Below are 26349 nucleotides of genomic sequence, written 5' to 3' on the forward strand. Positions count from 1 at the left end.
GTACACTGTATTATGTTTATTACCGTTAATAAATTTATATCTGTGAATGGCTGATTGATAGTTGCACTATGTTTTTATTTAGTCATAACTATCAATCTATGAAGCCACCATCTACACATCCGAAATGCTGGGTTTAAAGTTTGCTCTTTCTCACGCTTTGACAAACGAAATGAAGAACTGTGTAATATTTACAGACAGTAAAAGTGCAGTAGAAAGATTAGGTATAACAAATAAATCCAAGCAATTGACTCATCTAGATATAGAGATTTTAAAATTGTACTACGAGGTTTCAAAGCTCGGAGGAGAAGTTGTTATCGCATGGATCAAAGGCCATTCTGGGATAATGGGTAATATAATAGCAGATGCTCTGGCAAAAGAAGCATTATCAAGCGGAGAAACCATAGACAACAATATTTTACCGGTATCAGATATAGATGTATATAATAAACATCGGCTTAAATTAAAATGGCAAGCCAATTATACGGAATCCGAAAGTCAGTCATCATTTAAATATTGGCAACCCACACTTCTTAAAAAAAGGTGGTTTCATTCAGAGTCCAACAGAAGTTTTATTAAAACTATTAATAGACTAAGGTCAAATCATGCTCTAACACCTTCAAGAATGTGCAAAATGAATTTAGTAGACACTCCAAACTGTACTTGTGGTAAATATGGAGATTTAACACATATCCTGTTAGAATGTGTAAACCAACAAGGAAATATTACGTGTTTATATGAAAATTTACGAAAACTAAATGTCTGTTTCCCATTTCACATAAATGAATTAATTTTCTCTGGAAACGTAGAAATCTATAATTGTATTTATCAGTTAATAAGAAATTGTAAATATAAACTTTAAACAATATAATTTACTAACCATAGAATTAAGATGAAACTTGTAAGCAATTTGCGAACTCCAATCATGTAATAAACCTTTTAATACGAAAAAAAAAAAAAAAATAAAAAAAATAAAAAAAAATATATATAAAAAAAAAAACAAAAAAAAAATGTAAAACAAAATTATTACAAAGGATGACCAAAACAAAATAAAAAATATATATAAAGAAAAATAAGAAAATAAAAAGAAAAAATAAAAAAAAAAATAAAAAAAAATAATAAAAATAAAAATAAAAAATAAATAAAAATAAAAAGAAAAATTAAAACTCACATTTAGTACTAACTCGAACTCTGATTGTTGTTCTGTGAATACAAATTACAAAATAGTCTGGTCAATTGGCTATGCCAAGGCCATAAAAAAAAAAAAAAAAAAAAAAACTATCAATCTAAATAGTATTACTGACACGTTGTTATAATGACATAGTTTAGATATATTTGGTTTAATTGTATTTTAGGTACTTTTGTTGGTGATCCAGAAGAATGTGGAGCAATTGACGATGTTCTTGCCAAATGCAGAAAAGACACCCTCCTTGTTGGTTCGGTTAAATCGAACATCGGACATTCTGAACCTGCTTCTGGTTTATGTTCAGTAACAAAAGTAAGTTTTAAAAATAGCTTGTTTCCATAGTGTAACACTAAGTAAGTAACACTGGGAATAAGAAATTTGTTGCATTTATACAAATACTTGTTCTTAATTAATCTAAGGTTTTTGATTTTAAATACGAAATAATTTTTTCCCTGTAAGCTATCGATTTTTCGGAAATATTTTTTCCCTTGGTACATAATTTTCAAGATTTTTAAGACATCAGTATAAAGTATATACTTCATAAATGTACAATTATGAAACTCACAAACTTAGGAGGAATTTCGTCGATTAATCAATGACAAATTTTTAAAAATAAAAATTGTCAATTTTCCGTGCAGCTGTTGTCATCTAGTTACCGGCTTAAAAAAATGAATATTTTACGCTTTCTAGAACTGAATATATTACAATTTTTTAGTTTAAAGAATTTTTGTGTTGCAATACTTTATTTATACAAAGACTGATTTGTTTATTTTAGTGCATAATAGCTACTGAAACTGGTTTAATTCCACCAAATATTCACTTCTCCACTCCAAGAGATGAAATTCTAGGAATAGTTGAAGGTAGAATGGTTGTTGTTACTGAGAACAGACCATTTAAAGACAATAGAGGATTGATTGGTACGTATATAACATAACTAGTAGAATAATATTTGTTACGCCTGAGATTTTTGTCATATTCGGAATAATTGAACCGTTGAAAACCTGAGTGGTCTAACTCAAGAATACGTGCTTTCTCGGTATATAATTATGTTAGTGTTCTATTTTGCTACAAAATTTGAAAAATATTAGTGCATCCGTTCACGCACAGACGACGATACTGTGATAAATGTCAAATGCTATGAAGGTTGCCGTTCTAAGGCAAAATGGTCCAAGTCTGACTTAGACCATTCTGCCAGAAATTCTGTCACGAGTTTGTTATAAGTGTCACGTCTGCTTGTGTTAAAATGAGCTCTAGTGAATCAGTAAAAGAACCATTTAGTGCTAGTGATAACGAGTACGAGCCAGAAAATGACGACGATTCAACAAAATCTAGTTCTGATAGCGGTAAGTTTAAATTTTTTTTATTCCCTTTCATAACCTCAAATGCGTGAATAGCAATATTTTATTTGCACGTTTGTTTCAGCTGACAAACGTCCGAAGTTGGTATTGGGATCAACTACCAAGCATGATGGCAGAAAGCGAAATAGAGAGCCAAGTAGACACATCAAGAATGTTCGAAAACAAAAAAAAGCTATGGAGAACAATATGTTGCTACATCCAAAAAGTTGATAAAGGCGAAAGAGTTTCATAATAGGGAGTGTACATGTCAGGGCAAATGCAGTCAAAAATTTTCTCAGGAAGAAAGGAAAGCTATGTTTACAAATATCTGGAACATAGCTTATTTTTCAACAAAATGCTTTTCTATGTGGTATTGTAAAATTGCCTACACCAGCCTCTTACCGTCTAAGAAATGGTACAAACCAGAAAAAAGCAGTAACCTACACTTATGTTCTAAATACTAATGTGCCTTAAAAAAAGGGACAGATATCATTTCCTGGTGAAGATCTACGAGGCAAACACATACCTAGCAATAAAACTGTTGAAGGAAATATACAGTTAGTACGCGATCACATAAATAGCTTTCCCTCGTATAAATCTCATTATACACGAGCTCATAATCCTAATAGAAAGTTTTTAGATCCACAGCTCAATGTACGTATAATGTATAACTTGTATAAAGAGAAATATGCAGCAGACAACACTCTTCCTGTGTCAGAAAATATATACAGACAAATTTTTCGACTTTAATCTTCACTTTCACGTACCTTTACGAGATACATGTGTTAAGTGTGATACATACAAAAATCAGGTGAGCCAGGAAAAAGACGAAAATACAAAGAAAGTGCTTCAATAACAACACGAACTGCATTTAAGGAGTAGTGAAAAGGCTAGAGAGGCTTTGAAAGAAGCTAAAATTACAAGCATGCGTAAAAAAGGGAGAGTGTATGGATTAACGTTTGATTTGAAAAAGGCCTTACCCTTTCCAACTTTGACTTGCTCCGTAGCCTTCTATAAAAGAAACATGTATGTGTACAATTTGGGTATTCACGAGTTTAGCGACGAAGACACGATGTTTCTCTATGCCCGAGATGAAACTACAGCCTCTCGAAGAGCACAGGAAATAGGATCTTGTATTGGAAAGCATGTTCTAGAACACGCAAAGAACGCAAGACACATCATCGCATTTAGTGATGCATGTGGGGGATAGGATAGGAACTTAAAACAGTGCTTGTTTTGGTGAAACTGATTGCAGATTCCGATAATTTAGAAATAGTAGACCATTCGTTTATGGTATCCGGACATTCCTTTCTCCCGAATGGACCCTTATAAAATATTTTATAAAGAAGCACTAGATAAAGAGTTTCCTTTTGATGCCATTAACTTGCAACCTGTACAAAAAGGACGTATTGCCAAAATATTGAATTTTCAAAACTGTATGAAGCTCCAATACCAGTTACTACTAAGAAAAAGAAGGATATAGAAGATCTTTTTTCATTTTTACCGCCCATTCATCACGACTTTTTCAAAAATTTATCCGTACATGGATACAACACAGCAAAAATAGGTCCACTGGACGACATTTTGGTGGATGGGACTGTAGACATCGACGTTAGACGATGACAGATATATTTCAATCTATAACAAGTATATAACAGTTTAGTAATGATTTGCTGAATAAAAATGGTAAAAACTTACTATGAATTTCTTTGTTTCACTATACTTTCTTTGACTGTAGACTTTGAGGGTTCTTTCAATAGAAGCAGAACTCAACAGTAAAGTTCCAAAAAAACTTATACGTTCACTCCTATTTCTGGCGAGTGAACAAAGACGAAAACTTTTACTTGACTCTCAGACATCTCTCATACCGGCGAATCGCCGGTACAGTGGTACGCCGTTGAATTTAACCTAATTCCTTAAGATCTCAAGTGGAAATAAATTCAAAAATTCGTCTCTACGATGATAATTTACACAACCTTGGATCTACAGCCGCATCGGCGCGCGATCTCCTGATTTATACCTCGCAGGCGATTCGTTGGACAGTATGAGGCATTTGGCAATTTGTAAACAGACGTTTATTGTGCTTACTTATTAGACACAGTTCTTAAAACGTTATTAGGTGCAATTAAGACTGTATAAACACTCATAATATGTTTTCTCGTTTGAAATTCAAGTGTTTTTCCTTCAAAGATTTGTAATACGTATATTAAATTCTTATACAAAATGAAATTTGAAATATGTGAATTAAAACTATAATTGGAATGCAAAAAAGTTTAAAATAATTATACTTGTTTGATGTTTCTTAATCTTTTTAAGGTGTTAATAATTTTGGTTTTGGCGGAGGCAATTGTCACGTACTGTTAAGAGCTAATCGTAAAGAAAAAATTAACAATGGTCTTCCACAGGACGATATACCACGAGTAATATGCGTCAGTGGTAGAACATCTGAAGCACTTTTGACGATTTTTGATGAGATTAAGTCACATTCATTGGATGCTGAATACGTTAGACTCCTGCATGATGTATTCAGGTAAGTGATATATATCACGATTAACAAAATAATACATTTAACAATAACTTTTATTTGTTTTTCTTTTGTATTTATACGAGCAACAACAGCACAATCCGGTATTGAAGTTGAGATTTATTATTAACCTGATACCGTACTGCATTTTTAAGTCCACAAAAATAAAAATAGAACCTTAGTAAACATTATTAAACAAAAAGAAATTTTTTAAGAAGCTTGAATTATCAAATACAGTCAATCTAATTTACAGACCGTTGCACAAAGTATAAAAAACTCCTGAATCCATTTTAAATCAAATAGGTGCCATAATTATTGCAAAAGTGGATTATACAACAAAATAAATTAATATTTAATGTAAATATAAACAGAAACAAAACAAGAGTTAAAAAATAATCTTGTTAAAAACAATTTGAGCCGCTTGTTTAAAAAACAACACAGTTTAATTAATAGTAAATAATAAAATCCAAACTAAAGTGTCAACACCACAACTGTCAAATGAGCGTTACCAGTGTATGCCAAAATTTCACCTTCGTTCGATTACAGTTACAGTGTGTTCCGAACAAATGTTCTTCATAAAAACGATTTATAATGCATTTATACAAATTAAATAAAACATATTATTGTGTATTTCTTTAAATTAACATTAATAGAAATCGTTAAATATTATTTCTACGCGTATATAATAAAATATGTATAGTGGCTGTAATGCCAGTGTACTCGGCAAAGTGATTCTAAAAAAGAACACACCTACCGCTTAAATATTTCGTGTGGGTATCAAGTGACGTCACAGGCTATGACGCCGATGACGTGCAACGGTATATACTCGTAAATTAGATGAAGAGTAAGTTATTATAATAATAATTAGTTCCCAAGTGACGTAGATACGTAACTTGTTACGAATTTAAAAATCATAATCGCCATATAGTTCTGTATATCGTGTAGCAGTGAAACTCACGAAGGAAAACCCTATGCAGTACGTTAAGTTTTGGATTAGATATTGCAAGCTACCTAAAGCCTAAAATCGGCAATATTGCCTCGTACGAGTTGATTGTAATTCTCTGATCCCTCCGACACCTTAGCCTTAAACCCTTAGACAGAAAACGAGAAAACGATAACCATTTAGTAACACATAACAACGCATATAACTCGATAAAAATACACTGACTTCACAAATATTTGACCTTCTAAGGCTGAACAGTATCTCAATATGTGAAAAAATCTTCTGCGGCCAGATGTAAGAGTTTCTGCTGTAACAGATGTCCCCGAAAAAAGAAGTCCATGCGTGTAAGATCTAGAGATCGCGAAGGCCACTTAATATCGCCTGTTCCACTGATAACTCGATTCGAAAAAGTATTGTTTAAGTACTTCCTAATCATTCGAGTATTGTGAACTGAACAGCCATCTTGATGGAACCAAACATTCACCAGATTTACATCAGGAAGATTGAGAATAGCGGAATGATCATAATTCTGTAACAAATCGAGGTATACTCTACTATTTAAGTTGCCCTCAATAAAAAATGGACCTATTAAGCGGTCTCCTAAAATGCCAGTCCAGATGTTAACTTTTTGAGGACGTCGAGTTCCGTAAATAACACTTCTGTGCTTCCTGCGCCCAATACCTCGTAATGGAAGGAGTGTGTCTCCCTACTAACAGAACAGAAGATTTATCAGTAAAAACAGTAAACAAAATGTTTTTGGTAAAATTGGGTCCATCATTAGCCTTTGTTATTAGAGTTTCACAAAACTCCATTCTTCAAAAATAGTCGTCTGGATAAAGCTGCTGCGTTTTTAAATATTTAAAATTCTTGTAACCGTACTTTTTCCACACTTTCGTTACAATAACATTGCTAACATCTAACTCTCTATCAATGCTTCTACTTCGACCAATCTACCTCGATTGTTGCACAAATTTGTGTATCCCGGTATTCTCTTTTCTTAACTTTTTGTGGTGACACTTCTTAAGCGTGACATTAATTCTCAAAATTTTTAACAATATTATAAACTGACTGTACGCAAGGAATTGTTCTCCCCTCAAAAAACACAGAAAATAAATCTAACACTGTTGTCCAAAAGTACCGCCATAAAACAACTTTATTATTTCTGCGGACGTATAAATAGACATGTAGCTTACAAAAATAAATTAAAAATCTACGCTGTTATTGCTTTAAACAACGACTATATAATAACAAAATATTTGCGATCGGCAACGGAGGTTCGTGGAAAGTCGACGGTGCGCAGTGTTGCCATTTATAGTGTGTATATCTAATTTAAAACTTAACGTACTGTATAAAGTATTAATTCATTTTATTTGTATTAAAATTCCGACGTTGGGCGAATAAACATCACAATAAGAAATGTAAATAAAGTAACATAAACCCGATATCACAAAAACTTAATAGATAGATTTAAATAGAATCATTTTACCTTAAAGACAATACATTATCAACATATTTGATAACTATTATTGGAAGCCCTTGATTTTATATCCTTTTTCATGGTAAATTCTTCTTTATCATCGATGTCTACTCCGATATCGAATTCATTAACAAAAGTATCAACAGATAAAAACAATTAAGTCTAAATTAGAGAATCGTGAAACAAAATGTAAAATACGCACTATGATGGAGGATGGAGATATGTAGAGGATGTATTTATTCTCCATGTGGTCTCATGATTAATGGGCACATACTAGCTCTAGTTAGAGAACCTGTAGCTAATCGATACTGTATATTAAATGCTGAATATATATTACATAATGATTACTTTTTTATAGATCAAGTTTGTATTCTGATGAAATGATGAAATGAAATGACATAACTTGTTAACAATGGCTTTCAGATCACTTTCCTTAAGTTCTGCTAAATTATAATCAACTTAAATATCACAACCTAAAAGTTATTCTATTTTAATATCTTTTTATTTTAGAAAACAAATTCCAAACCATCTCTACAGAGGTTATTCTATAGTAGGAAAATCTGGAGAAATATGCAGATTCGTCGAATATTTTCTTGGTAATAAAACACCGTTATACTTTGCTTTTGGTGAAGTAAATGAATGGTATGAGTTTGGAAAATGTCTTAAAGTGATACCTGCTTTCGCTGCTACTTTAGAAAAGTAAGTATACTGTATCCAGAAATTATAAAAGTTATTTTAATAACAGCTGTAAAACCGAATAATCACTTGTAAATACTCTATTGTTGTATAATTATCACAGCTACCAAAGCTGCCAGGACCGGCATAATAGCCAAGCATAGCACAACTGTATATAGGTACATATAATCAGATCAAATATTATCATTCAAGCATAATGTCAAAAAACTCTTTTTATAAACATACAAATTTCCCATAATTATTGTTATTAATCATTATTTTAAGTCTCAACGAAGAAAATGTTTTGTGTGTGTGTGTTTTGTGTTTTATTGGCACTGGTTTTCACACTGGCCAGTCAATTTCTTAATGATTTTTTTAGACTATAACTTATCACTAACTCAGGGGAGTAATATGTAGTGTCTGTGTTGAGTAAATGTCTTGTTACTTTAGTAAAGTCGACTTCATTGTCTTTACAAACAGACGCTAATTGTATCTGAACGTCTGAGGTCCCTTCAGTGAGTACCGATTTACTCGTTATAAAAGGTTCATATTTATTCATGTTGACTTTTCATGTTGTTATGTTTAAGTTTTCCGTTTCATGTCTGAAAAAGTTGGCAAAAAATGGGAAATTTCTTTATTATAAATTTTACGAAAAAAAATTATTCTTCATTAAAGGTTATGCATCACATAGAAATCATTAATCGATAATCTTATAAAATATTAAGTGGTAGATAGGGAAAATCAAAATTATTAATTAATACTGAAGAGGAAAGTGATTTTAAATTTAGATATGCAAGAAAATGTCATTTTAAAATGTTTGTAGGTATTAAAAATTATGTCCAAGTTTAGATTCATGGCCTTCTAATAATTAAATTATACATTTAAAGTAAAAAGTAAATAAAAAAATACTTTTGCATTTGTTGATTTTGTATATTGAATAAGGTAAATTAGAAATAAAATTAAAAATTAATGCACCAACTGATACATCATTAAAAGGCCATGAATCTAAATTTAAAAATAATTTTTAATTCCTACAACCAAGTTAAAATAACATTTTATGCTGCACCTAAATTTAAAAGCATAAATCAATATTTTTGATTTTCGCTGTATACCACTTAAAATTTTATAAATTTGATTATTGATTATTGATTTCTATGCAATGCAGAAATGTTTATGAAGAATAGTTTTTTTCATGAAATTAATAATAAAGAAATTTCCCATTTGTTGCCAAATTTTTCAGACATACTTTATACCTTACTAAAAATTGAAAAACTTCTTCCCTTACATGAAGTATAAAATATAATCATATTTAGCTATATGTATATACCTACATTAATTCATTTTAATTTTCACTTGCAATTTGTTTAATTACTTTCAAAATTTGGATATATACTAAGTGACATAGAAATCTGAACACCCAGTTTAAATAATTTTATTTTAATAAAATTTTGTATAAGTACTTAATGAAGCATAATAAGTAAATGATTGAAATTTCAAAATGATTGCATTGCTTTAAAGCACTTTTACCTTTAATAATGTGTGGATGCACCCCGATGTGTTACGCATTCTTCAACGCGCCTAGGCATGCTTCTGATCAGGAGGTCAATGTCCTCTTGTGGTATCTCATTCCAGGCAACCACCAACTCCTCTCGAAGTGGTTGTAGAGTCTGAGGAGGACGTTGCAAATTGAGCGATCTCCTACCCATCATATCCAACACGTGCTCAATTGGGGATAAGTCGGGAGATCTTGGTGGTCATGCTAACAATGTGACATCATTGCGTTGAAAGAAGTCTATTGTGACTCTTGCAACATGTGGTCGGACATTATCTTGTTGGAACTTTGGATTTGCCAGGGTGTCAAGATAGGGTAAAAAGTGGGGTTCTAGAACTTCTTGGATATAACGCTGCGCGTTTATGTTACCTCTTATGAAGATTAAAGGTGACCTGGAACCATAAGCTATAGCATTCCAAACCATAACTCCAACAGTGTGATGAACATGTCTTTCAACAAAAAACTGTGGATTCCTCCTTTCACCACGTCGCCTTCTAACCCTCGCTCGACCATCGTGCATGCCTAAATAAAATCGAGACTCGTCACTAAAGACAATACTGTTCCATTCCTGATTCAAGAGTGACCGTTCTCTGCACCACTGAAGGCGATTACGGCGGTGTTCTGGAGTTAAAGGGAGGACCCAGTGTGGTCGGTATGAAAACAGGTCAAAACTTCTCATTCGTCGGAAAACACTTCGCATGTCAATAGGTCTTCCATGTTCTGCAAACCATTCATTTGCAATGGAGCTGGTAGTGGAGAAACGGTCTCTTAAGGCCAATAATCTTAGGCGGCGATCTTCACGGTCTGTTGTTCTACGGCGGCGTCCAGTGCCCCTTGCTCTTTGCGTACGGCCTTCTTGAAGCCATACCTGACACCACCTAACCACGGTGTCTACACTTCTTTGCACTCTAACTGCAACTTCCCGAAAAGAAAGTCCAGCTTCCCGAAGTCCCATTATACGGCCCCTATCAAACTCACTAAGTTGACGAAATCGTACAGGTCTCCGTACTCTAGGCATCGTAACCAATCGTAAAGAATGTCAAGAACCACAATCCGCCAACTTTGGATCTTTACTGCGGCTGAAATATTCATTTTTAGATTGTTAGTGAATTTAAAAACAAAAAGTATAAAAACCGGAATCTCCAACTGATAAGGCTAAAAACTTTATCACTTGTTTTTTTCAGTAAGATAAATAAATTACACCAAATTTTATTGAAATAAAATCATTTAAACTGGGTGTTCGGATTTTTATGTCACTTAGTATATTTAGTAAAGAATCGACACAGAAAATATAATAATTAATTAATTCTAATATTCCATCAGTTTATATATTTTTGACGTGACAACGTCTTAAATTAGGTTGTGGCTCGGAGTCATTCATGAAAAAGTGTAACGCCCGCTCACGTCTGTTACAGTGAGTCACCGAACGAGAGAGAGGCCCGCCGGACCGGCGATTGCCTTGCGTCTCTCTCCCACTCAAACATGATCGGTCCGCCGCGCGCGCAGCACTAGAGAATTGGGCGCGTTGAATCGGTGCGTGCTTCCGTGCTTGTGTTTCTGTCTTTCTCGAGCGTTCTTGGCGTTCAAGACACATTACAGCAGAAACACTTCCTTTCATTTCATATTTCTCCTATCATCGTCCTATCCTCAACAAAATCACTCAAATAGAAATTAGTTAAGTTTAAGTTTACATGTACAATGTTTTAGTAAACAAAATATATTTCTATAGTTAAAATTTGTGCAATTCTTATTTTCATTCAATTCCTTGTTCCTATTGTGCAATTTAATAATATTCATATCAATAAATATTCTACCGAGAAAAAGACGTTGTCACGTAAAATATTCGCCCATAAAACCGACTTTACAGGCAACCGATTTTTTTGATAAACGGTTTATTCTACATCAAAAGAACTAAAAGAACTAACCAACATTTTGTGTTAAAAAAATTTTTTCCCTTAATTATCTAGATATTTATTTAAATTAAATATGTAATGTAAATGACAAATAAAATATAAAATTCGTTAAGTCGGCCCTTTTTACTATTTACCTGAAGAGGCAAATCCCTTTATGGCTTCGACTTTATCAGCTGGATACTTTTAAATTCTGCAAAAGTAAATTCTTGTAATTGTGAATAAAGTTTACTTATTTGTAAATCACCACGATATTAGTTATAGCTCTATTAAACACCAAACTTGGTAAAATGCGAGTTTCATAAATAAAAATATCAAATAAAAAACAAAAAAAAATAAAATTTACTTCCATACGATACGTAAAATAAAAAGGCGAACCCTCGTAAGTAAAACATGGACTGCGATCCCTGACGTTGATGTTGGTGAACGGAAAATAAATGCTAGCGGCCTTCGGATGTGTAGGACAAAGGAAGATCCTTAGTCAATACCCACAGATCAGAGAGCGATTATCGATTACCATGGAGGCCAATACTCGGCCTAAACGAGGTGTGATAGGGATGTGGTTGATCAATACTCTATCGCACAGATGTAAAAGGACGATAGACTCTGGTCAGTACTCAGAGACCGAAGTAAAAGATCATGCCAGATCAATACCCAGATCGAACTTGGTTCTCCTTGTTCTTCGCGGCATTTTATCTTTTTGTCCGGCATTGCAAATCCTGCGCGCATTGATAGGTTTTTTCTGGGAATGTGGACACATAGGAAGAGGGCTCTTGACAAGCTATTACAACGTTATCGTTACACAGTAACAAACCACGTATATTGCAGCATCACTTACCGACCATAGATCTTCGATCGTAGGTTTCCTCTCCTCTGCCCTGCTAACAACGTATTTCAATATCCTGTTAGCATTGCATCTTATTTAAATAGGAAACGCTTACTTGTGTTTTTGAGGAATTCAGCTTGTTGCAGTTTTCTTTATAGTATTTGAATATATTGTCTGGAAAAGGCCAAGAAGCTCACAATTATGAATGTAATTATATGAATATAATATAATACAGGGTGAGTCATGAGGAACTTTACATACTTCTACCATATGTAGAGTCCCTCAGGGAGCATATCATGTGGCCACTAAAAAATGTCAACTCCTCTTCTTTATTAATTAACAGGGTGATTTGTGTAATTGGCCATTTATTTCATTTTACTGTTGTGTCTATACGGCTCATTTGATTTTTTTAATTTTTACATGATACAGTACACTACTATCAAGCATTCGACTGGTATTAGCTAAACTAAAAAATTCCAGGACTGGCTTTGGAAACATTAATTTAGGGATTCGTATTAAATATTACACCCTGTATATATTTTTTTAAAATGCAATAAGTGATTTTCAAACTACATAAATAGCCAATGAAAACGACATATGCGACAATGTTGTCGCACTTTTATTAAATTTTTAGTGAACGATCAAATCTTACCAAAAATAGAACAACCATAATGAAGTATCAAATTATAAGGTAATTAATTTAAAAAAATGTTATAAATTTCAAACATTTTAATTAAAATGAGTTCCTACAACATAATCTAATACGTAGAAAATTAACATCTTTACTGTCACTTTGTATTATCTCTACAATAGAATCAATTGTTTTTCAATTTTAAAGTTTTACTCATAGATCGTATTGGGGCATTATTTTCGATAAATAATAAATTAAATTGATTAAAAAGTCAAACCTCTTGTATGTGTTAGTTTTTGTTGATTGTAAATGATTAAAATTTTATGTCAAATAATAATACATTGCATCAACTGTACTAAATAAAAATAAATCTAAAAAAGTTTAAAATGAAGGTTGGCGTTGACCGTTTGACGTTTCTTGATATTTTATACAATGAAATGGGACAATAATGACCCATTGTCATTATTGTCATTATCAATTGTTATTTATGTGTACAAGAATACATATTTCTTCTGTCATATCTACGTTAAGTACATTGTGTTAGTTTTGGTAGAGCTTTTGTTACTTTCGTTCAAAATGCCACATCAGTTTTTGACCACAGAATATGCAGACATAATATTTGTTTATGGATTCTGTAATGGGAATGGTAGGGCTGCTAGTAGAGAATATCGCAGGAGATTTCCTAATCGTCGAACTCCCAGTCATCCAACATTTGGGTCAGTTTTTAATTATTTGCGAGAAAATGGCACTTTTCCTAGTGAAACAACAGAGCGACATGTAGATGAAGCGCAGGAAGATGACATTATGGACGCCGTTACTATGAACCCTACAATAAGCACTAGACAAGTAAGTCGAGAACTCAATGTTACTCAATCAAAAGTAAGTAGAGTCTTACAAAAAAATAATCTATACCCATATCACATTCAAATGGTTCAGCGACTACATGCTGGAGATGAGATCGATAGGTTGGAATTTTGTAGATGGATTAACAATAATCGACCAACGCTAGACAGGACACTATTTACAGATGAAGCCCAATTTACCAGAGACGGGATAAATAATTCACAAAATTCACATGTGTGGGCAGAAGAAAATCCCCATGCTATTCGAGAACGTCGTTCTCAGTTAAGGTTTTCGGTTAACGTGTGGATTGGTGTCATAAATAACCAATTAGTAGGTCCTCACTTTTTTGATGGTCCTTTAACAGGGCAGGTCTATTTGAACTTTCTACAAAATATTTTGCCGAATTTGCTTGCCAACGCGAACGTTGCTATCCGAGGGATGTATTTTCAGCATGATGGGGCACCCCCACACTTTTTACTGGCAGTGAGACAACATCTCAATAATGTTTATGGCAACAGGTGGATAGGACGTGCAGGTCCTATTTCGTGGCCTTCAAGATCCCCTGATTTCAATCCCGTTGATTACCATATTTGGGGACGATTGAAGCAACTAGTTTACGCAGTGAATATTAATAACCGACAACAATTAATTGATAGAATTATACATTGTTGTAATACTATTAGAAACGATCCCCAGAGTATCCGTAATTCAATACGTCAATTAACAATTCGGCAACAAAAATGTGTACAGGCTGCAGGGTTCCATTTCGAAAATCTATTTTGAATTATTTTTATTTTGTTACCATTATTGTATCTTTTCCAGTTCTAATTTATGGGTTTATCATAACTATGTACATATTTTTAGTTTTTTTTTTTAAATTGTTCTTCGTTATTGTTAGTAGTTACTGTTTTTTGTTGTGCAGTGACTCAGTTTATCATTTCAATTAAAATGTTTGAAATTTATAACATTTGTTTAAATTAATTACCTTATAATTTGATACTTCATTATGGTTGTTCTATTTTTGGTAAGATTTGATCGTTCACTAAAAATTTAATAAAAGTGCGACAACATTGTCGCATATGTCGTTTTCATTGGCTATTTATGTAGTTTGAAAATCACTTATTGCATTTTAAAAAAAAAATATATACAGGGTGTAATATTTAATACGAATCCCTAAATTAATTTTTCCAAAGCCAGTCCTGGAATTTTTTAGTTTAGCTAATACCAGTCGAATGCTTGATAGTAGTGTACTGTATCATGCAAAAATTTAAAAAATCAAATGAGCCGTGTAAACACTACAGTATAATGAAATAAATGGTCAATTACACAAATCACCCTGTTAATTAATAAAGAAGAGGAGTTGACATTTTTTAGTGGCCACATGATATGCTCCCTGAGGGACTCTACATATGGTAGAAGTATGTAAAGTTCCTCATGACTCACCCTGTATAAACATAATAAAAATTAAATAATACATATACAAACAGATTGGAATAACTTTAAAAGGAATTTTAACATAACAGAAATAATTATATGGAATAAATTGGAACCTATATTCCATGAACCGAAAATTTATAAGTTACAATAAACGTTGAGCGTCAATGTGTAAACTAAAATCAAGGTTTCTGTTCTTTAGAGTTAGCTTTAAGGTTTACAGAGATATATTTGACGATAATATAATCAAAAGGAAGTTTTTGATTTTAAATGCGTTTATACGAGGCATGTTTTTTAAGTAAGTACCGTTTTGCGATTCCGCCGCCGCAGCGCTACGGTCAGCGTTCCGCGCATGAGCGCTGGTTACCTACATCTCTTGTCTACGCACTGACGCCATTACAGTCTGATTCTTCATTGTATACTTGTTTACTCCAGTGTTTAAGATACCTCCAACAATCGTGAGTCACGCTGATTGTGAAGTACGGGCTGTTATACGATTTCTTAGTGCTAAAGGCTTAAAACCGATCGATATTCATCGTGAGATCGTTGAAGTTTACAGACAAAACATTATGAGGTTCCAAAAATGTTGACGGATTTGCACAAAACTCAACGTTTAGGCAGTGCATTGACTTTCCTTGAGCGGTACCACAGTGAAGGTGAAGATTTTTTAGACCAAATTGTTAATCGAAACAACAATCCATAGAATGGCGACATTCATCATCACCCAAAAGAGTGAAGTTTAAGCAAACAATTTCTGCCCGGAAAATCATGTGCACAGTTTTTTGGGACAGAAAAGGAGTATTGCTAGTGGAGTTTCTGCCTCGTAATGAGACAGTTAATGCAGCGTCTTATTGTGAGACATTGAAAAATCTGCTTCGTCCAATCCAGAACAAAAGACGTGGCAAGTTGAGTAAGGGTATCGTTTTGCTGCATGACAATGCCCGTTCACATGTGGCTAATCAGACCAAAGATCTCATCAAATCATTTAAATGGGAAACTCTAGATCATCCTCCATACAGCCCTGATCTGGCGCCCAGCGACTACCATTTGTTCCAGCACTTGAAGAAACACCTGGGCGGTCAGCGTCTTCAAGACGATAACGAAGTCAAAACATTTGTAATGCAGTGGTTAACAAGTCAGGCGGCAGAATTTTATCAGGAGGGTATTCAAAAACTGGTGCCACGTTATGACAAGTGCCTCAATATTCACGGAAATTATGTAGAAAAGTAGATTAAGGTACAGGCTTTCATGTAAAAATAAAATTATTGCCATATCTTTGCACGTCTTTTTTTAATTCCAAAACGGTACTTACTTAAAAAACACGCCTCGTATATACTTTGTAGATTAAATCGTTCTATATTTTCAGAGCACAGCGAATCCTGCTTCCTAAAGGAATTAATCTCAATGATGCTTTTGAAGCACACGATGTGGGTAACCCTAAAAATCAAATATTAGGAAGTATATTAGTTCAACTGGGTGTAATAGATATTTTCAAGATGTTGGAAATTAAACCAACGAACTATTTTGGTTATTCTTTCGGCGAACTATTAGCTGCATACTTCGACGAAATACTGACTTTTAAACAAACGGTCGAATGCGCCTCTACCATTAACGACGTCGTAGAGAAAATAAATGCTGTTTGTAAAGGAAAAGAAATAAATATGGTAAGTATTCTTATATTTAGTTAAATTATTTTAACACAATGTCAATATTGCCAACTTATATTGAATTAAATGACATTAAACTAAATAATCAACATATACTTCTTCTTCAGGTACCATCTCCGCTACGGAGGTTGGCAATCATCATATTTATTTTAATGTTTGAGGCAGTAGCTCTAAAAAGTTGTTTTGAGCTGCATCCAAACCATTTTCTCAGGTTCTTGAGCCATGAAATTCGTCTTCTTCCGATGCTTCTTCTGCCATCTATCTTTCCTTGCATTATGAGTCGCTAGATCGCCCCGCATCACATGTCCGAGATACTGTAGCTTTCTTTCTTTAATTGGTAGTTCAACTTCCTTCTCTTTACCTATTCTTCTCAGTACTTCATTGTTCGTAACTCTATCTACTCAGGAAACCCTCATAATTCTTCTATAGGTCCACATTTCAAAGGCGTTAAGTCGTCTCATTGTGTCTAGATTTAACGTCCATGATTCCACTCCATAGTATAGTACACTGTATACATAACATTTTGTTAGGCGTACTTTAAGAGCTAATGTTAAATCTTTGCCACATAGGACCTTTTTCATTTTCATAAAATTAGAACGTGCTTTTTCGATTCTGACTTTGATTTCTGCAGTGTAGTCATTGTTTTCTGTTATAAGTGTTCCTAGGTAAGTATACTTTTTTACTCTTTCGACCTGCTGGCCTTCTACTATCAAGATTTCGTTAGTATTATGGTTGTTTTTACAAATTTTTATAAACTTCGTCTTTTTGATTTTGAGCGAGAGTCCGTACTCCCTACTACACATTACTATTTTACTTATGAGTCTTTCCAGGTCTTGTAAACTATCGGCTATTATTACTGTATCATCTGCATATCTGATGTTGTTAACTAAGACTCCATTTACTCTTATGCCGACTGTTCATCTTCCAGAGTTTCTCGAATTACCTCTTCAGAATAAGCGTTAAATAATAGAGGTGATAGTATGCAGCCTTGCCTGAATCCTCTCTTTATTTCCATTTCTACTACTAGAAATTAAAAATTGGACTAAACAAGTTGCTATTTGCTAGTTTTTTAACTTTTTGTTAGTTTCTCCATGATTTTTTAGAAGTCCCGAATATGTTCACATTACATTTAGCTATAGATTTTTATATAAAATGTCTTATTTTCAGGCAAACAATATAACTAACAACCATGCAACGGTCAGTGTATCTTCATTATTGGACAACTTTAGAGCAAAGTTTAGATCCGTCGAATGTTCTTCAATAAGTAAGTATATTTCTAAAAACTATGGTTACAATAACTATAAGACGTAGATATTTTGATGAAACCAAGAAAATTGTATATTTTTGGATATATGAAAAAAAATTTTTCCAAAAGTCTTTTTCTTCTTCTTCTGTTCCCTATAATGTTTCAAGTGTCGGAGTGTGATTCCGGTTTATCATTTATCCATCTTTCCACTTTCTTTTATTATGTGCTCATTCTTTCATCCCCTCTACGGTTTTTCCTCGTTCCCTTCCATATTCTTCTATTTGGCCAAGCCACTTCTTTCTTGGTTTGCCTCTACTTATTTTCGTTGACTTTTTCATTTCCATTATTCTCTTCAACATTCGAGTTTGAACCATTCTTGCCACATGACCGAACCAATTTATTTCTTCCTTTTTGATTTTTGCCAATATTGGTGCTTGACTAATGCTATGTATTATATCTTTACTTCTCACTCTGTTCCACTTAGTCTTACCTGCTATTTTCCTAACATGCTTTATTTTTATTGCATTTACCTTTATTTCCTGTTTCTTGTTAAGTATCCAGTTTTCACTAGCCCGTGCTATAATTGGTATTGTCATAGTATTGGAAATTTTGTTTATACTTCTACTTCAATTTCCTTATTGTCAGCCTTTAGTTGGTTTTGACTATCTCTCGTTGCTCTTATTTCTTGCTTTTTATCACATTAAGTCTTTTAATTCTTGTCCAGAATTTTCTGCTATCAATCCTACAGTCCTAAGTTATTTCCTTTCCAAATTTTTTCCAACTCTTTCTTTTCGCCTATCTTCATTGCTTGTTTCACTTTCTTTCTTCTATTGTTGTATTCTTCTCTATCTCTTGAATCTGCAGTATAGATGTATGTTTTCCATGCTTGTTTATTTTTCTTTTCAAACTCTTTAATTTCCCTGTTCCAAAATTTCGTTCACTTTAATTTTCGATTGTACTTTTGTCCTTTACATATCTTGTCTGACTTTTTAATAATATTTACCTAAATGTTTCCCATCTTTCTTACAGTATCCATCCATCTTTGTAACTGTCTAGTCTTGTGAATTCCTCAATTATTTCTTTTTGGTATTTACTCCTATTTTCTGTATCTTTCAGCTTTTAAATTTCATTCTACTGTATGCGCATTACCTTGTAGTTATTCCGTTACTAATCTATGATTTGATGTGATCACCAACTCTTTATGTGAATAAAAAGGTGAGTGGAATAATAAAGCTCTTTGAAAATGTATGGCTATATACCAACGGATTGCCTGTTGTCGGCTTTTGTGACTATACATAAAAAAACAAATGCGAAAATATTTAGTAACTACCAAACCATCAGCTTGATGAGCAATGTTTTAAAAATATTTCTTCAAATTTTGCACTTAAGGATGTACCAAAAAATAGAAGAACAACTTAGTGATACGCAGTTTGGGTTCCGCAATATAACCTTGGAACCAGAGCAGCACTATTTAGTATTCAGGTTATGGTTCAGAGATGCAGGATGTCGGCCATCTAGTTTATATGTGTTTCATTGATTTTGAGAAGGCCTTTAATCGTGTAGATAGAACATACTGAACTCATAACCATTATTTAGCAAGTAAGTATTGATGTTAAATACCTCACCACAAACAGCAAGAAGATATTGATGGCATCAACGTGTAAACATCAGGATTAATCAGGATAATTCTGAAGGGCTTCAAATACGAAGAGAAGTAAGACAGAATTGCATTTTGTCGCCACTAATATTTAACACTTATTCGGAGTTCGTTTTTAATAAAGCATTGGATAGTGTTCAATATGGCATCAAAATTAATGGCATCAATGTTAATAATTTGAAGTACGCAGATAACACAATTTTAATTGCAAATAGTTACAAAAAACTTCAACTTCAATAGGATTACCACAACGTGTGATGAATATGGACTGAAGTTAAACATCACAAATCAAAGGTGATGGTTGTCAGTAAAACGCCAATACAACAAGAAGTGGTAACAGCTTATGGAGAACAACAAGAGGAAACCAATAGTATCACTTATCTTGGTTGTAGTCTATGAGAACTGGGCTGTAAGCAAAGAAATTAGAATATGTATAGAGAAAGCCAGTGATACATTTTTTAAGATCAAAAAAATCTTATGTGGAAAGAACATTACTTTGAGACTGAAAATTAGATTAGTAAGATGTTATATTATTCTTTGATATGGTATCAAAGGTTAGACTTTAATGGATACACTTCTAAGAAAACTTGTTGCTTTTAAAATCTGAGTGTATCGAAGAGTTCTGCGAATAAGTTGGGTAGATAGAGTTCGTAACGAGGTTGTTTTGCAACGGAAAAGTTACAGAAGTGGTCAGAACCGTTAAAAATCGCAAACTGGAACATTTTGGTCATATTATGCGTCACCCATAAAGATATAATATACTTTATTTAATAATAATAAGGCAAGATAGATAAAGGAAGGGGCCAGATCAAAGAAGAACAGTATGGCTTATAAACCATAGTTGTAAACTGAGTACTTAATAGATCCTCTACACCCCTTTTTCAAGTTTCCGTTAACAAAATTAGTATAGCAAATTTGATAGTAAACGCACTATAATCAAGCAGGACACGGGAGGAATAACAGCATGATTCAAATTTTTTTTATGTAATGCTTCGCGCATCAAACAAACATTATATAGGAAGAGCGCCGCCATATTATCCAACGTAGCTCTCTACTATTAAAAAACTAGAATATTTGACTTTATGATTGGCTCTGAGCACATTCTTTAATTTAAAATATTAACGAAACGTTACCCTAATGTTTTTATTATATTCTATAAGGTTATTATAAGATATAAATTTTTAACTAGTGCTTTAATATTTTCAACATTTTTTAGAAAAAGAATTAGCAGCCAACCTATCCAACATCTTGCAAAACCACTCAAACATAGCATCTAAGAAAGACTTGGAAAAGTTTGGATCCGCAGATTATTTCATAAGGGCTTTGATGAATGGTACTTCCAATAAACTAGATTATATTGAGAAGAATTCAGTAGTGCTAAGGTTTGGCGCGATCCCAAGTTTAGATGTTGCCATTGATAACGTTAAAGTTATTCCGTTAGTTCCTGAACATGCAGATAATTACTTAATCGAGTTTTTGAAGATTTTGGGAAAGTAAGTACACAGTAGAATAAATAAGTATATAGTTTGTTTAACGCAAATACATTTATACTCAATATCGTTTGAACGATAGTATCCTGTCTAATTTAACACCCATGTATCAGTACCAATACTGCAGTCGGCAGCGGCATAAATGCCTCTGAACCTCTAAAAATCATACGAACAAGCTAAATTTTGCTAGGAATTTTAATGTCATCTCAAGTTGACTTGAGATGACATGTACAAAATACTGCTAAAATAATTTTTATATGTAAGATAATTAATATTGTCCAAGCTCAGAAAAAACGAATTCTCCTTCGTTAGGTACTAAAATTTCATTAACGTCTAGAAAAGAAAAAATACTGTTGATTATATAAGTTTATATTAACAATAATTTCAAATAATCAACAGACCAGTTATCTTTGAGTCCAAGATGTCTTTTGGTGTAGTTAGTTGACCATGTCCATTTACATATAAAATATCCTTGTTACTTTGTTCTTCCATTAAATCTATGAATTCAACTTCTACGTGAGGCATTTCGTCAGTTACTAAAATCTCATTAACATCAGCTAGAAAAGAAAAATATTGTTACTTGTGTAAGTTTATATAGTTTTAAAGATCAACAAATCAATAGCTGGAAAAACACTACTCAACAGATAAAGATTATTTGAGCTAAAATTACAATAAAAAAAGAAGCCTTCTTACCAATTTTTACAATTTTGTTTCTTGTTTAATTTTCTTTAATTTTTAAAATCTCAACAATGCATTTAATAATTTAATATTGTAACCATTTTTTTTTAGTTTTTATGTTAATGGATACGATCCTCAGTTGGCTAAATTTTACCCGGATGTGTCATTCCCTGTAAGTAGAGGCACAAGGATGATTTCACCATTTATTAAATGGGAACATACTCGTGATTGGTTTGTTCCTTCTTATAATTTAGAAATGTCTAAGAAATGTCAACATGGTGCAAGATCCGTCAATGTTCAATTGACTGACCAACAATGGACTTTTGTTAAAGGGCATGTTATTGACGGTAATTTTATCATTGGTTTATAATTTTTTAATGTTACTTATATACATACGTTAATGCATAGTTTCTCGGATCTATTAAAAGAGAATATAATACTAGCTTTTGTGCAGAACCAGTGTTCAAGTTTGGACAAAAGCCGGAAAATATTTATGTATTTCTCTCATCAATTAAGTGCTACAGTACGTTAAGTTTTGGATTATATATTGCACACTACATACAGCGCTAAAATCGGCAACATTGTCTCTCCGATCTACTTAATTGTAATTCTCTGATCCCGTCTGATACCTAGACAGAAAGCGAAAAAACCATTTAATAACATGTAACAATGCATGGGATATACATCTCCGTCCGTCGATTTTTGTTTTCATTACATACACCTGGTTCATTGCTTATAACATAAACTCGATAAAAATACACTTACCTTTATAAGTCGGAGCATTTGTATCGGTTTTCAATAATGTGAACAATTTTTTGTAGTTCAATTAAAAATAAAAACGGATTTCTTTAAAAAGGTAAAACAAAAAATATACTCTTATTGAAAATAAAAAATAATTTCTAATAAAATAAGATATAATTCTTTATGTCCTACACAAATAATTCAAATATTTTACCTGCGGCTTAACGCTATCCCAATCTGTCATAAAAATTTCTGCGGACAGATAAAATAGTTTTTGCTGTAACAGAATTGGAGACTGCTCTTATTCGGCTTTTTAATCCATCCAAATTTTGGGCTCTAGCCTCAAAATGATCGTAGATGATGCTTTCTAAATGTTCTCAAAAAAAGAAGTCCATGGGTGTAAGATCTGGAGATCGCGCTGGCCACTTAATATCGTATGTTCCACTGATAACTCGATTCGGGAAAAGTATTTTTTAAGTACTCCCTAATTATTTGAGCGTTGTGAACTGAACAGCCGTCTTGATGGAACCAAACATTCTCCAGATTTACATCAGGAAGATTGAGAAATTATTTTAAAATTATTGCAAAACAACATTCTTGGCAATTTTGCGAAAAAATTAATCGAATTATTAATTATATTAAAATGTGATTAATATTATTAGTGTTATTAATTAATTTTATCGTTTTAAGATTGATTGAAATATCATATGATTGAAATGTCAGATGTTGGTAGTTAAAATTTCTTTCCTAGATGGCGTAGTTACCTTACTGGACAAACGGTGTAATTTATCATCCTAACTCAAAAAAAAAATCGGCTGGGTATGTCTTAAACTTAAATCGGATCAATATTTAATCATTATTAAGCTTAATAACTATTCCCAGACCAATCAAGCACCAAACTAATTATCTAAATGGTGTATAAATAAAGTAAATTGGTCCATATATTCAACTGAAATAGAGAATTCATTTTCCTCGCCACCAGAGTGCATCGATACCAATGTTATGTGTATATTTTTAATGGAACAAATAAATATTTTTCTTCTTCTTCAAGTGCCCTCTCCGCTACGGAGTTTGGCAATCATCATTGCTATTCGTATCTTTGAAGTTGTTGCTCTAAATAATTGGTTAGATGTGCACTGGGACCAGTCTCTTAAATTGCGCAGCCAAGATATACGTCGTCTCCCCACGCTTCGTTTGCCCTGAATCTTTCCTTGGATAATTAAGTGGAGCAATCGGTACTTTTTTCCTCTCATCACATGACCAAGATATTCCAACTTTCTTCTCTTGATGGTGGCCTAATATAAATATTGCTGGTGTAATATAATCTTATTATTATTATTACTAAACGCTATGGTTTGTAGCGCTATACCGAGTGGTAAATGGTCAAACGGACCAGAGAAAACTCAATGCGAAATTTTAAACTGTTAAATTCTTGCTTGCCTAATTATTTTACTTTAAAAGTCGTGAGAAGCTATTTATTCGTAGAGGACTGAAATCTGTATTGAAAACAACTGCTAAAATTGTTCTACGAACCAAACACTTCCAAAATTCTTGTAAAATTTAAGTCACACGTAGTACAGAATGTGTATAACTGGTTGCGTTTGGTCAAAATGAAGTTAAATATTAAAAATATTTGAATGGTCAATATTGTAATAATAAGTTGTTATTTCTTTATTTAACGTAAGATATCCCAATAGACCTATTTCCAATCATGCAACAATTAAAATGATTTCAACAAAGGTTGATAATTTTCACTTTAAGAGTAGCCAAAAATAACACAATCGTTGTTCGTAGATCGTTGTTTCAGAGTAAGCTTCAATTATTACTTCAGTCGTCGAAGACGAAACGTGATTGAACCTCTAAAAATCATACGAACAAGCGGAATTTTGCTGAGAATGTCATTTTGTGACCCCAAAAGTATGCAAAAAAGTTTACCAGTCCTACCTCCCGGCTTCCTACTAAAGTATCTCTCGTCGGGGAGGAAAACGAAAAAAAACTATTTATCAAGAATCTGTACACCGGGGAAAAAAGTTTTTCTAATAAAAATGTAGCTGAGATAATTTTGAACGAAAATGTTTATTAACACTTTTGTGTAGAATGAACCGTTCTCTCAGAAATAACACTTGAAGCGACCGGTGATTTTGAATGTCAGTTACGCTCGCGAAATCAATTTTAAATAAAATTTATAGCAACTCAAGGGTAAAAAGTCTATATCCTATGATCATAGCGTCTTATCGGCAAAAATAAAAATGTGTTTTAAAGGCAGAAATAACTTCTGCGAAGGATACAGAATACAAAAATTGCATACAAAAACTGTACTCTCCACATTTAAAAAGCATTTTGATTTTTGTCGATAAGGCACTCTCATTAAAAGATATCAAATTTTTGCGGTCGAGTTGATACAAATTGATTTCGCGTGTAACTAGCATTCAACATCACCGGTCGCTTCAATCGTTGTTTCTGAGAGAACGGTTCATTCTATACAAAAAATGCTAATGAACGTTTTTGTTAAAAATTATCTTAGCTACATTTTTTATTCAAAACATTTTTTCTATGGAGTACAGGTTCTTCGTAAATCGATTTTTTCCATTTTCCCCCCTACGCAGCGGGATTTTAATGGCCACCCTGGAGGTAGATAGATATTTTTTGTGTTTCCAAAATTGACATTCTCAGCAAAATTTAACTTATTCGTACAATTTTTAGAGGTCAAATCTATGACGACTGGACTATATTTAATGTTTTGGGAATTTTATTTAAACTGTTTAAATTGTATTTCGTTTCAGGAAGAAACCTCTTTCCAGCGACAGGATATCTATATTTAATTTGGGAAACTCTTGCTATTATAGAAGATGTTCCGGTTACTGTCAAACACATCATATTTGAGGACGTTAAATTTTTAAGAGCTACTACCGTGCCTAAAACAGGAATGGTGAAATTTACTATATTTATTAATATTTTCTCTGGTCGATTTGAAATCGTGGAAGGTGGAGCTACGGTAGTGTCAGGAAAAGTCTCAAGCAGCATAGATACTGCTGCTTATTATGGGGTTGATTCAATTGATAAGCATAAAAATGGTTTAACGAGGAAAGATGTCTATAAAGAGTTGCGTTTGCGAGGCTACAATTATAGGTGAGTATTATATATATATATATATATATATATATATATATATATATATATATATATATATATATATATATATATATATATATATATATATATATATATATTATAGATCCAAGTCCAAATTGTTACAAGATAAAAAACATTTTGCCAATAAACGAGCAACTTTTAGTTCCTTAAGTATTTTTTTCTGTCTTTTCAATAAACTCCGTATAATTATCGGTGAATCAGCCAAGTGGATTTAAGTGTCTTTCCAACTTCAACCATGTCCAACCATCTTCAGCATAAAAATTGTTAGTGAATGATACAATGAGGGACTAATAATTTTGTTACGACTCCTTTATTTCTATCACATGTTTTTGGTTCAATTACTTGTAAGGAATTTTAAGTTTTTCCTTCTATTTATTAATGG

The 26349-nt window shown here is 32.8% G+C and overlaps 1 protein-coding gene across 2 annotated transcripts in view; it reads left to right on the forward strand.

Moving 5' to 3' along the window:
* The window catches only part of LOC140437744 (fatty acid synthase-like), a 104221-nt gene that overhangs the window by 42363 nt on the left and 35509 nt on the right, over window positions 1-26349 (forward strand). For both annotated transcript variants that reach the window (XM_072527439.1, XM_072527440.1), the window contains exons 7-15: window positions 1353-1495; window positions 1959-2100; window positions 4837-5050; window positions 7975-8163; window positions 16702-16999; window positions 18170-18266; window positions 21122-21398; window positions 22185-22420; window positions 25598-25943. In XM_072527439.1, coding sequence (XP_072383540.1) covers window positions 1353-1495; window positions 1959-2100; window positions 4837-5050; window positions 7975-8163; window positions 16702-16999; window positions 18170-18266; window positions 21122-21398; window positions 22185-22420; window positions 25598-25943 — 1942 coding nt within the window. The remainder of the gene's footprint in view (window positions 1-1352; window positions 1496-1958; window positions 2101-4836; window positions 5051-7974; window positions 8164-16701; window positions 17000-18169; window positions 18267-21121; window positions 21399-22184; window positions 22421-25597; window positions 25944-26349) is intronic.

This window comes from Diabrotica undecimpunctata, chromosome 3 (genome assembly GCF_040954645.1).
Source record: "Diabrotica undecimpunctata isolate CICGRU chromosome 3, icDiaUnde3, whole genome shotgun sequence".
Lineage (NCBI taxonomy): Eukaryota > Metazoa > Arthropoda > Insecta > Coleoptera > Chrysomelidae > Diabrotica > Diabrotica undecimpunctata.